General features: G+C 43.2%; 1 protein-coding gene across 1 annotated transcript; it reads left to right on the top strand.

The window, feature by feature from the left end:
* The first annotated feature begins 1,550 nt into the window (after positions 1-1,550).
* usp8 (ubiquitin specific peptidase 8) lies at positions 1,551-12,189 on the top strand. Its single transcript, XM_079286957.1, has 19 exons — positions 1,551-1,611; positions 2,317-2,508; positions 2,702-2,846; positions 2,969-3,051; positions 3,161-3,299; positions 3,550-3,592; positions 3,766-3,937; positions 4,178-4,340; positions 4,473-4,614; positions 5,152-5,438; positions 5,553-6,035; positions 6,557-6,631; positions 6,786-7,084; positions 7,282-7,500; positions 7,593-7,803; positions 9,018-9,254; positions 9,545-9,687; positions 9,857-9,989; positions 10,638-12,189. Exons 2-19 carry the CDS (start codon positions 2,405-2,407, stop codon positions 10,794-10,796), a joined length of 3,237 nt encoding a protein of 1,078 aa, XP_079143083.1. The 5' UTR covers positions 1,551-1,611; positions 2,317-2,404; the 3' UTR covers positions 10,797-12,189.
* The last annotated feature ends 1,352 nt before the right edge of the window (positions 12,190-13,541 follow it).

The following is a 13,541-nucleotide window of genomic DNA, read 5'->3' as shown; positions in this document are numbered from 1 at the left end:
CACTGTGCTGTTGACTGTGCATTGTGGTCACATGTGGTAGCTCTCATGTGGTTCTATATGTGTAAGATCCTGCTGGAATAAGATCTGGATCCATTGTCACTATCAACATCTGTAAATACCGTTTGTTTAATATTTAATGTTATCTGTTCTGTCACTCTTTGATTTACCATTGGACAGTTTCACAGACACATGGAAGTTTGTCTGTTAATTCATGCAAGTCCTCTGAATGACAGTTGACCCACAACTTCTTTGAATCTGAGCAATAACTGCTGCACAGACTTTTGATCCCACTGAAGGCAGGAAGCCAGATGGCAGGCAATGAGTAATGGAAAGTGTGTTTGTGTGTGTGTGTGTGTGTGTGTGTGTGTGTGTGTGTGTGTGTGTGTGTGTGTGTGTGTGTGTGTGTGTGTGTGTGTGTGTGTGGTGCAATACACAAAAATAAGTGTCATGTGATATAGAGCAGAGCACACTGTGACTATTGTGCTCTTTGTGTGCCTTTACGGCTGGATGTCTGACCCTGATGAAAGCAGGCTGAACCATAATTGCGCAATTGGCATGACATCAAAGTCAAAGTGCATCCTGATGGATCATATTCTTTTGCTTTTATTCAAATAAAAAGAAAAAAAACATTGGGCTTGATATTTCAAACCAAAAGTCAGAAACAATTCATATAGATAGGATTTAGTTTGACATGAGTAGGAGCATATAAGACATGCTGGCCAATAATCTGTGAATGAAGGGGGAAAAACTAAGCATGGGTTTGGAAATGTTGCTTCACAGTGACAGCAATTCTGCTAAGTTATGACACACCTTAGGTTTTATAGTTTTTATTATGACCAGCAGTATAAATCTGAGAGTGGATATTGACAGAGCAACACTTGTTCTTCCCTCATTACTGAGTGGCCTGTGAGAAGGCCTTTGGACGGGTTGATGGCCACTAAATGTGCTTGTATCGTTGCTTTGCCAGGCGTGATCACAAAAGGCTGACCTAATTACACAAAACTCAGGCCTGACTGCTCATCTTTAGCCATGCAGCAGTGCGGCTGGTATTGCTCAATGGCACTTGAGATTGGTAAAGTATATGTAGGAGGAGTATGGGTGTAGAAGAAGGGAAATAAACTGAAAGTTAGATAATCACTGAGCAGGGAACGATGATCGAATCACTGGAAGATATAGAAAAGAATACAAAAAAAACATATTAGGCTAATGTAGGTACAGTTCAGTTTGACACTGTAGACTTTAGGGTAGAGTACAGGGCAATGATTAACAACAGGACATAACACGTTTAACAGGACACATTGCAGGGACACATCGGACCGGTTTTGTGAACAATGTAAAGAATCTGTAACATTGACAAAAAACAGGGCTATTATACACGAATGAAAAGGATCTTGGCGATTTGAGAGTTTGAGGTACTGAGAAGTTGAGACAGGACAAGCGAAAGTGGTCAGTGAAGCAGAAAATTTGCTCCAGGAGGTGGCAGTACGGCAACATTACAGACACCAGCTGCCGCAAAACGTCAGCGAAGAAGAAGAGGAGGAGGCGGAACAAGAAATCAGGAGTCAGCTGTCAAAAAAAGTAGCTGAAGTGTAAGCAACGGATCAGAAAGAGGTACTTTTAAAATGAACAGCATCTTATTCACAGACAGTCAGTTATTACTAGAGGATGTCTCGTTACTGCTGAATGTGACCATAGCTGTGACTACCTGTGAAGTAGCACTAGCTAGTTAAAATAGCGAAACAACTTTAGCTGACCAAGCTGCGTGAGCTTTGAGCGTAGCTCGCTAACTAACGTAGCTAGCTCTGAAGGTAACAACGCTAAGTTAACATTTAATTAGCGAGCTAAATTGTGTTTGTATTAAAGCAATGGTTGGTGTATAATCTAGGTTGAACAACACCAATGTTGTTTCCCGTTAGCTGTCCAACGGGCAACCGGTCAAGGCTAATGTTAGCCAGGAAACTACTAGCTACTTGTTGTTGTCGTCAATGTTGACATATCCCGCGCCAGCTAAATAACTTAATAATAATAATAACAAGCTAGATAATGTTGCCTAATGCGCTAACAGTGAGAACAACAGCCTGGGGTGGCTGACGTCAGATGTAACGTTAAATATCATCGACATGTCATGTTTTCAGGCGGTCTAATTGGGGCCATTTTTAAATGCTTCATAACTTTAACTCATTTCGTTTAATTTAACTGTAATCTCGCTGAGACTGATACTATTGGAAGCCAACAGCAACTTATCTCTGAGCAAACGCTATTCAAAAACAGATTTTGACAGAACTAGCTAACTAGTTGGATGTTTTGTTTATTTAGTTTCAGTGTATTCCAGGTATGTTCGGCTCATGTGTGCAGCACTGACTGGTTTCCTGCCTGTGATCTCTGACTGAACACGACCGCGAAGATGCCTGCAGTCTCCACCGGGGTCAGAGAGCTGTATCTGTCCACATCTCTGGGTGAACTCAATAAAAAGGCTGAAATTAAGCCAGACAAGACGAGCACCAGAAGGTAACGTTAAGCTTTTTTGTTTACTGGTGTCAACCCAGTATGGCATACAGTAAGAACACACTCATAATACAGAGTAACTGTCTTTAAGTCTGGGCAGCCAGATGGGGATAACATACCAAAAAAGTCCCCATGTCAAATCAAGGGTATTGCAATGATATTAATGAAATTATTTTTGTAATTTGCTGTGTTGTAGCTATGTTCAGAGTGCCTGCAAACTCTTCAAGGTGGCAGAGGAGTGTCGTCTGGACAGAGATGAGGAGAAGGCGTATGTGCTGTACATGAAGTATCTAACAGTATATGCCATTATCAAGAAAAGACCAGACTTCATGCAGCAACCGGTATAGTTAATAATTGTAAAACTGCGTCTTTTTTTCAGTGTATTTTTGATGTAGCGTTTTGCTGTGGAAATGTATCAAGAATTGGGTATTTCTATGTAATTCTTCTCTATTCCGTTGTCCAGTATTACATGACCATGCTTGGGCCAAACAGCTTCAAGAAAGCCATCGAAGAAGCCGAGAAGCTCTCCGAAAGCCTTAAACTCAGGTTAGAGACTTGTCTTGGATTGTACACATGCTATTAATGCGTAAGCTGCAAGGTAGCATATGAGGAATTTGTTTTCTATATTACTCAGCTAATCTTTACATTTTAACAGGTATGAGGAAGTTGAGGTTCGAAAGAAACTTGAGGAGGAGGAGAGACAAGAGGAGAAGAAAAGGAGGGAGGAAATGACAGAGAAAGATGGCGGTCGACGCTCTCCAAAAGTGCGGTCAGCAAACAAGGACAGCAAAAAGGTAGAGATGTTAAGACATACTCACATGAGACACTTGATTCCAATGGAAATGATACACTCCCTGAATTTACATAGTTTTACGTCTACAGTTCACATCATAGCAGTAATAACAGCAACTCTGCTATTTTCATTAACTAATTTATAAATGTCCTCGTAAGTAATAGTATGTTTATAATGGAGTTATTTCGTGGAAGAGGAAATCATTAAAACATTAAAATATCAACAAGATGATTGTTGTGTCTGTATGTCAGGTGAAAGGAGAACAGAATGAACTCAAGAACACAACCTCAAAAGGTAAGCAGTTAACACGAGGTCTGATAAACCTGTGTAGTCCTTTCTGAGGGGAGAATCATTCTAGGAACAGACATTTACTGACATTATGTTTAGTCTTAAACCCATGAAGTTTTGTGCAAATTCTAGTCCGTTCTTACTTTTTATTTTGTGTTGATTGAATGACTATCTGGTAGCTGTGGTGCCAGATGGTGGGATCTCAGCTGAGAGGCTTTTCCACATGATGAAGGACCAGACGATAACCGTAATTGTCATGGATGCCCGCAGCCATAGGAACTTTGAGGAGTCTCGCATTCAGGTCCCAGGCCAGACCTGCGTCAGTGTGCCTGAGGAGGCCATTAGTCCAGGGTGAGAAAGGGGTTATGAGACCAGGCTTCATACCCGATTTGATCTGACACTGAATGTGTCATTTGTAATCTGGTTTTGGAGGCATAATATGAAGAAATCTATTTTGTTATTTATTTTTGCTAACTTGTTATTTTATTCCCTCTGCTTTTTGTCATTAACCGTCAAACAATGATAGATTTTTAAAAAAAAGTCAAATTCCTTAAACCTGACCTCCTGAACTGGTATGTCATGACTTTTTAGAATCACTGTGAATCAGATTGAGGCGAAGCTGCCGGAGGTGTCTAAAGAGCATTGGAGAAGGCGGGGATTTGTGGATTATATAGTCCTACTGGACTGGTTCAGTTCCGTCACTGACCTGACTCTTGGCACCACCTTGCAGAGCCTCAAAGATGCCCTCTTCAAGGTAACTGAGTGTGTGTGTGTGTGTGTGTGGTTGTGGCCATTTGTGCGCAGGCTTATGTGTGACTCCTAAAGTGTGAATAACAACAGCAGAACTTTCCTGTGAAGTATAATAATATGTTTGCACACTGCCCAGTGGGACAGCATCACCATCCTGCGTAGTGAGCCGCTGGTGCTGGAGGGAGGTTACGAGAACTGGCTGTTGTTTTACCCCATGTACACAACCAACGCTAAAGTTCGCGCCCCTCGACAGAATATCATCAGCACCACCCCTCAGTGTGAGTATTACCAGCACAGCATGCAAGTCACAGCTTTGGCTCTTTGTGTTTATCACACCACGTAGTTTGATTTATTGTTTGTGTTGATGCTTTTTTTTAAAGAAATTATAGCAGCAAATTGATAAGATTAGTAAAATGAAATAGGCTTGATTTTATTTTTTTATTTTTTTAATCAAAATTATTATTGAGTCCATTTCTGAGTGTTGCATCCCACATTCTGCTTGTGTTTGCTGAACTTGATCCTTGACTAATGGGGACAACACATTGACAATCGGTCCGGAATTAAGTGAGAAAGCTGCAGACGGCAACCGCTAAACAGGCTGTGATGTTGTGGAAGAAAAATGTTTTATATCTCTGTCTGGTTTTTTCCCCACAAACTTGTCAGACACTTGTAATAACCTCAGCCTGTTGGTGACAAATACAAGCACTTTTAGTGGACATACATTGGCGGTGAGGAGATTACATTATACAGTGCGATAAGGATGCTCTTTCTAAGAAAATGATTCTTTATATTTACTTTCTTTATGTTTTGAACAGTGAACTTCAGCTACCCATCCCTCGAGGAACCAAAGCCTCCGACCCCACCTCCACCAGAGCCTGAGGTTACACCCAAGCCCCAGGAACCCTCTGCTCCTGTGCTGGTGAACGGGGTTCCACGAGCAGAACCACCCACATCTGAAACTTCCATGGTTACCGACAGGCTGCCAGATGCTGTCGATTCCACCGTCGCAGGCTCCATAAATTCAGGGCAAGACCTTAGTCAGAAGGGCCCTGCGGCAGGCACATCCAGTCAGTCGCCTGCAACAAGCAAGGCTTTCCCCCAGGTATTGTAACGGCCCTGATAACTAATAAACGTTGGGAGAGTGCTAAATATTAAGGACTCTAGTGTGCTAAGCATCGCTCATGCTTTGTTTTATTCTCTTATCCTGTTGTTCCAGTTTGACCGTACCAAGAAACCCTCTGTCCGGGTGTCGAATGATCCCAAGCCCAGCCAGAACGGGTCAGCAAAGGACTCCTTGCAGAGCGGCCCACTTGCCCCTGACCGCTCAGTCAAACCACCCCTCATCCCCAACACTTCTCTGTCTAAAGAAGAACAAAGCCAGATACACTCTGAGGCGGTGGCAGGGATGGAGAAGGCGAAGCAAGAGCAGGAGAAACGCAACCAGGAGCGTCGTGTAGAGGAAGAGAGACGGGAGAAGGACCAGAAGGAAAGGAGTGAAAAGAGGAAGAAGGAAGATGAGGAGAATGGACCTCAGGAGAAAAAGAAACTGGAAAGGCAGAAGGCTGAAGAAGAGGAAGATAAAGAGAACAGGGGGCGGGATGGGAAGGAGAGGAGGGGTAAGGAGCAGAACTCTGACACTCCCTCCAAGAGTATGTCTCTGGACTCTCCTGCTCCCAACCATATTGTTAGTGAAATTAAGGTGAGTTGTTTTATTTGCATTTATTGCCTCTTTTTGACAGTATTGAGAAAGAGACTGGACATTATATAGTTACCCAGAATGACATGACAGAATTACCAAATACTGTTGCGGTTGACTTTTAGTTCCATTTGTATGGTTTCTATCTCGGGCTCAGCCACTAGCTCGTGCTGTCCAGCTCTTTCCATTCAGACTGACCGCCGACGTTTGTTTGATGTGGAGATTGTAAATAGATTAAAAAAAACAAATACATGTGCAATTAGGTCAGTTGAGAAGAAATACTGTAGACACAAGTGAGTGTTGTAGATATTCTCCAATTTGTTTTGTTTAAAAAGACAAAAACAAGAATGTTTGGTCAATTGTTTTATGCTGAACAACGCTGACGTGTCCGTGACATTGGGCTTCAGAAATACCTATTATTTCTCTTGTCCTCACCATGAAAGTCCCTCGTGATTATTTTTGTAGAGAACCGTTAGGTGAAGTGTGTGTGTGTGTGTCTGTCCGTGTCCCCGTGTCCCCCACAGAGGGAGCCCCTGACCCGAGCAAGGAGTGAGGAGATGGGTAGGAGTGTACCAGGCCTTCCAGTCGGTTGGATGAAGGTACCAGATGGTTAAATCTGAAATATGTTCGAGTCTTTTGGAGTAGTCTGAGATGAAAGTTAAATTAAAAAGCGTATATTTGAATTGAGAAATAATTATTCTCCTCCCTAATGTTCTATCTCTTTTTATCTTCACCCCTCCATTTATTGGCTAGTTCCTTGACACGGTGACAGGGACCTACCGATACTACCATTCCCCAACCAACCGTGTCCACCTGTACCCTCCTGAGGTCACTGTTCCCCAGACCCCACCCTCCACGCCGCCAACAGTCAAACAGAAACCACCGCGAGCAGCTGAGCCAGACACCAGCAGTGAACAAGAGCGGGAACAGTCTAAACTGAAACGCTCCTACTCCTCCCCTGATATCAGCCAGGACTTGAGAGAGGAGGCCCAGAAGAAGGCTGCCGCCCCGATCACTGCTGCTGTCATACCCACCATCAACAGAGAGACAAAGTAAGGCACACGGATGTTTTCATTCAATTCCAGGAAGTCCAGGAACTGTGATAAATGGACAATGTCCTGCATCTAGTATCAGTTGTTGTAATCGAACTGCAGTGTATCTCGTTAGACTATATTACTTATATTTCCTTTAGTCTTATCTCTGCAGAAACTAGTCTGGCTTCCTCTCATTGTGCTCCTCTGCCTTTCAGACCTCCTAGTAAAGTCTACTCTAAAGTGGAGATTGTTCGGCCATCAGCTGCCAAAATTCGCAACCTGAATCCTTCATTTGGAGGTCTGGGTCCATCACTGACTGGCCTTCGTAACATGGGCAACACCTGCTACATGAACTCCATCTTGCAGTGTCTGTGTAACACTATGGGCATGGCTGAGTACTTCAACAACAATTACTACCTGGAGGACATCAACAGGTCGGGGCCCAGATAGGTGCAATCACTGACCATAAAGATTCATGCAAAGGCAGTAAGTTAACATCTCTACCTCCGTTCTCTTCCTCTGACAGGTACAACGTACTGGGCCATAAAGGGGAGGTGGCGGAGGAGTTCGGTGTGATCATGAAGGCCCTGTGGGCTGGTCTGTACAAGTGCATCAGTCCGCGGGACTTCAAGATCACCATAGGCAAGATCAATGACCAATTTGCGGGCTATGACCAGCAAGACTCCCAGGAGCTGCTGCTGTTCCTCATGGATGGGCTCCACGAGGACCTCAACAAGGTAGCGCACACACCTGTTCATGCAACATCAGTGTGGCATCAATAAAGTCTTAAAACGCTCTTGAGAAACACTTGCATCTAAACGTGCTCGCCCTAAATTAAATCTTGAGTGAACAAGTAATTTATTCATTTTAACCATGGCTTTCTATGGCTTGTCTTTTACAACCCCTGTATGTTGTTGCACATATGCCTGTTAACGATAAAACTAGTATTTTGGCATTTTCCTTCTTTCTGTTTTTTTTCACTTGGTTTCATTTTGATGGCAAATTAGAAAGTAAGTAAATAGCTGTGTGTCCTTGGTCCTCCTCCTGTGTGTGTGTGTGTGTGTGTGTGTGTGTGTGTGTGTGTGTGTGTGTGTGTGTGTGTGTGTGTGTGTGTGTGTGTGTGTGTGTGTGTGTGTGTGTGTGTGTGTGTGTGTGTGTGTGTGTGTGTGTGTGTGTGTGTGTGTGTGTGTGTGTGTGTGTGTGTGTGTGGCGTGTGTGCATCTGTCTGGTCTGATGCTCTGTCAGAACCTCTGTGCATGTAGACCCAAGACATGCCTCATTGCCTGTATCGACTGATTTTACTGGCTTCATGTGCATTTGAATGGGGAAAGGACGAGGCGAGTCTTCCTTTTACCGAGTGAAGGCCACATGCTGTCGGAGATGGTTCTGAGAAGAACAGGCAGCTTTGAGATACTTTGACAACTGTCTCCACCTGGGGTTGAGTTGAAGTAATACATTCACTACAATTTAATATCGAGCTATTCACCCATTAAGCTATTAAGGATGAAGTGCCGTTTAGGTGGTGAAGGCTGATAATGTGCATTTCTCATGCAACACACTCCATTTCATCACATCCCTTTTGTGTGATGTTCAGACCCGTCTGCCATCAGGCTGGCCCCGTCTCAGTCCACTGTGTCTCGCCGCACTAAATGATAAATCAGTCAGTCTAATTAATGAGATGTTAATTAGAAAGGGTTTACCCGCCTCTCATGTCTTCCTACATGTCATAATTGAAGTGATTTAGCTGAAACGCATGCTAATGAAGCTGAAAGAGATTAGATAGGCGTTGAATACAAAGTTTATCGTTTCGATATTTAGTTCTGTTTTCTCAACGCTTACTGTATTGTAGTCATTACCAGTATATCATGTATCTGTCATGAAGGTAGGTTTTGCTAACACCTACAGCAGCAGCTGTCCTTGTGTACCAACACGTTTCCCTCTCTGCTGTCAGGCGGACAACAGGAAGCGGTACAAGGAGGAGGAAAACGACCATCTGGATGATCAGACGGCAGCCGACTTGGCCTGGAGCAAACACAAGCTGCTCAATGAGTCCATCATTGTAGCACTGTTCCAGGGGCAGTTCAAGTCCACTGTGCAGTGTCTGACCTGCCACCGCAAGTCACGGACATTTGAGACCTTTATGTACCTGTCGCTGCCTCTGGCCTCCACCAGCAAGTGCTCCCTGCAGGTCGGTCAGACATTAAACATGTGACTCAAAGCGTGTGTCGGGAGTGTGTCAGAGCGTGTCCTTTTTATTGAGGCACATAGCTACTCAAAGTAAAAACATGTTAGTTTCATCTTCACACAACATTTTCACCTGTTTACGCTGTGCTTTTGAGTTTCACAGTATTTTTCTTGACGAACACGTAAGACATTCTCTGACTACATCTTGGAGGCTTAGAATGTTCCCTGAGTTTCTATGTATCAAAAAAAAGCTACTTTGTTGTGCTTGACTGATTTAGTTCTGTTTCTTGGCAGGATTGTCTGAGGCTGTTCTCCAAGGAAGAGAAGCTGACCGACAACAACAAGGTGTTCTGCAGACACTGCAAGGCCCACAGAGATTCCACCAAGAAACTGGAGATCTGGAAGGTCCCGCCCATCGTCCTGGTGCACTTAAAACGGTCCGTAGTCGTGTTTGCATTCAAAGTAATGTAGACAAAGACCAAATTCTTTGTCCCCTGCCTTAGTACAACTAAATGCACACGTTCACTGTTTAGGAAATCAGATCAGCAGTTTTCTCACTGTTCCCACATTGACACTCTTTTTCTCTAACGGGTGTAATTTCTGCAGGTTCTCCTACGAGGGGAGGTGGAAGCAGAAGCTGCAGACTCATGTCGACTTCTCTCTAGACACTCTGGACCTGACCCAGTACGTCATTGGACCAAATCAGACACCGAAGAGATACTGCCTTTATGGAGTTTCTGTAAGTAAAAGTGAAATTGTTTATGTTGGGAAGTGTATTTCTAAAATAAAAAAATTCATATTTATGTGTTTTTTTTTTATTTGGACGCATACAAACGGTAAAACAAAATGAATATGTTACAGAAGAGGTTAAGAGATGCACACCAGCGAGCAATGTAGTGTTATTGTATTATATTGTTCTATCTTGTTCATCTCCTATAAAGCGGTCAGTCCTTGTTGGTGGAGTCCATAAATAGTTTGAAAAAAAGCCAATAACAAATGTGTGTACCAATGTTTTGGCCCCGTGACGGCAAGACAAAGTGACATTAGGGTTTGTTAATCCTGAGAGACTCGCAAAAAAAAATCCAGCTTGTCGGTAGACGGGCATGGTCGCCTCTCCCATCATTACATCCGGGACGAATGAAATGATTGAGCGGGCTTATCGGGTCCTGCCACAGATACCGGATCCTTTTCTCTTTCTTTGTCGGAGCATTTCATTTATCTGTTGCTATCGGGATGTAAATAGAATTTCATCAAATACAACAAAAGATGTTTCTGAGGAACATCACCAACCGTATCTTTTTAAGCTCATATTCAAATGAGAAACAATCACATCCTAATAATGACGTGCTGTTTCGTCGAGATTAACCCTCTTCTTTTCCACTGCCAGAACCACTACGGGGGTTTAGACGGTGGCCACTACACAGCCTACTGTAAGAACGCGCCCAAACAGCGCTGGTACAAGTTTGATGACCACGAGGTGACCGACATCTCCACCACCACCGTCAAGTCCTCCGCAGCCTACATCCTGTTTTACTCCGCCCTGTGATGGAGCCGTGGGACACGAAGACAGAATACTACACCAGAGCAGCGGAGCTCGAGCCTAGAGGTTGATTCTTTTTTTCTTTTTTTTTAAATCACAGCTCTGAGGACCTGGTGCACGTAGTTGCAGGTTCAATAGTCGTGTATGAGCACACGAGGACGCACTCGAGCGAGTGGCGATGAGATCCCGTCTGTGGCAGATCGGCGGAATGTGCAGACAACACAATGCTTCAGCTACTAGAGGACCTTATACCTGTTAAAACATGCCGTCTGTTCCTATTACTGATCGTCTAGCGACTAAGCAGATGCTCCTTTTACTCTGACTTCTCGGTGGTTGTGTTGTGGGGCTGACCGCTGGTTCAGATGCTCTTCGCTCTCGTTTCTGTTGCACTCGGCGGGGACGGCCGTATCGCAGGACTTGATCAGCTTCCTTGTACCGTGTCTACACCGGGGTCAACCGTTAGACTGCATGTACATACTTGCTGATGTTGCACATTTGAAAATGTAAATACTGGAGGGCAAGGCGTTAATCTGTTAAGTGACCAAATTCGAGGTTTTTTTTTTTTCTTTTTTTGTTTTTGTCTTTGAACGTAGCAGCCATCATAGTATCACCATATTCATAACGACAGAGTGTGTTTTAGGGGTTGGACTCCACAGCCTTCTGGTGTTTAACATGATGTTAAAGGGGATGGAGGAGACCGTGAGCGTTGACTTTTGCATTCTTCCTGAAGAGAGGAGGGACCGGAGAGTGTTGCTTGTTCATATTAGCCACATTGTTGCACTTACACTTTATGCAATCAATTTAGGTTGTTTATGTAGAGGACTTTGTTGAACAGCAGACATTAATACTCGACTCAGAACGCTTTGAAACTATACTGATGCTGAGAGCTCTGCTGTCTTGCTGTTACCTGCTTCTATAACGGTTGTTGTAAAATGTGTTCTCTGTTAAACATACGTAACTCTTTACATTATTATATTCAAACACAAAAACTATTTAGAGGACAAACTACTGGGATAACTCTGCATCCTTCTCGGCTTACATCAGTGCTGCTGGTTCTGAAAGTTTCCAGGAGGCTGTAATTTAGATTTATCTGATTTATTTTGTTTCTGTGTTCAGTCCTGACCCGGGAGAATATGAAGACTTGACCGACTGACTGACTGACGTGAGCAAGCACAAAGTATACTGATGTATCTTCTGAACGGACCAGAGATCTGAGGCGACAGGATTTGACTTCCTGAGTAAAGTTTTATTGCCAAGCATGAGATCATAATCTGTTTTCTTTTTACTTGTACATGTTGATTTTATTTCTTAATGGTCTAAAACAAATTTCCTTTCAGATATAACAATTATATTAACCTCCTACAACTCATGACTATTTATTAAAAGTGCTTCAAATTACGGTTTGTGTCTGAGTGACTTTTTTTTTTTTTGGATAAATCGGCTAACGGCTGAATGAAACCCTCCTGTTGTGTTCTAGTCTCGTCGTTCCTGAGCCTATAAGACAATACCGTGTATGATCATTAGAAAGAAACAACAGTTTAAACAACAGCTTGGATAAAACAAGAAACAGGAAGTTGAAACTCGGTCCCCTCGTGGATTTGACCCGCTGGTTGGGGAGCTCAGAGTCCGTGGATCTTTGGCTTTTGGAAGGGCTTGCGGCTGTAGAGCAGCACGTAGGCATTCGGAGATTGAACGAGGCTGTCCCGTACCTCTCTGACCGCTGAGTCGTCAAAACAGTGCCAGGATCTCGTCAAGGCGTTGTGACACAGAGCTGTGTAGTGGCCCATGTTCAGGTGACCTGTGTGGTTCTAGAAAAAGAAAATGATATGACAGACACAAATTTTGGACAAAGTCAAAACTCCATTTGTCCGTAATGCATCATTTCACGCTAATATTATTATACTCTGGATTCAATATTCTTATTTTAACAAGTGCTTCACACAGCCGCCATTTTTGTTTCATCAAATAAATCCAATCAAGACAGTCTTCCCAGCAAGAACCAAATTGAAAAAAGATACGACTTGGCTGCAGCAAAACACTGCCACCCTGTGACATTAAAGGGGAACGATGTAGTGCACTCAAAAGAGCACAGAACCAGTACGGTCCTGTTAGACACATGTTTAACCCTTGACGACAAACGGCAAAAATAGTAATACATTGGTCACAGATTTTGTCCATATTACGTAAAATTGCTTCTGTCCAAGTTATATTTGGGCCGAGATTATTACATCTGCCCAGTGCAGTGAGATAAAACGTCTAACTACAGCTTTGAGATTAATAGAATCAGTTATTATTCTAAGAGTGTAATCTAAATTGTAACTGACCACAATAGCATAGAGGCGGTATGAAGAGTATAAGGTGTTCTGTTCTGAGCTGGATAGAAACGGGGAGAGATCGAGTCTCGAGGAGAAAATGACGTTCGTCCTCAGTTTCACCTGGTTCTTCCCCTTACAACCAAACCTGCAGAGGAGATAAAGATCACATTGATTAACAGCTAATAATACCCACAGCAGTATCTCCAGGGTATTTAGACAGAGCCCTTCGTAATTACTCATATTAGTGCATTTGTATGCAGACTCTTCACTAATGCACACGGTTGATTGTGATGGTCTGTTGCTCAATATGGATACAGGCTCCATAACTTTAGGAATGTTCACTCGCAGTTAAATCATCCAGAATTAAAATGTTCTCAAGTTAGTATCTCGAGTCTTTCTCTCAGCTTCCACATGTTTGTCAAAGCTCAAGAATGAA

Source organism: Melanostigma gelatinosum, assembly GCF_949748355.1.
Source record: "Melanostigma gelatinosum genome assembly, chromosome: 2".
NCBI classification, from domain to species: Eukaryota; Metazoa; Chordata; class Actinopteri; order Perciformes; family Zoarcidae; genus Melanostigma; species Melanostigma gelatinosum.
The sequence above is the reverse complement of the archived record's forward strand: the minus strand, read 5'-3'. Positions and strand labels throughout refer to the sequence as shown.

Coding starts and splice junctions, on each gene's coding strand:
- usp8 (XM_079286957.1), top strand. CDS start 2,405: ATGCCTGCAGTCTCCACCGGGGTCAGAGAGCTGTATCTGTCCACATCT. Junction 2,847..2,968: donor CAGACTTCATGCAGCAACCG/GTATAGTTAATA, acceptor TCCGTTGTCCAG/TATTACATGACCATGCTTGG. Junction 3,593..3,765: donor CAAGAACACAACCTCAAAAG/GTAAGCAGTTAA, acceptor ACTATCTGGTAG/CTGTGGTGCCAGATGGTGGG.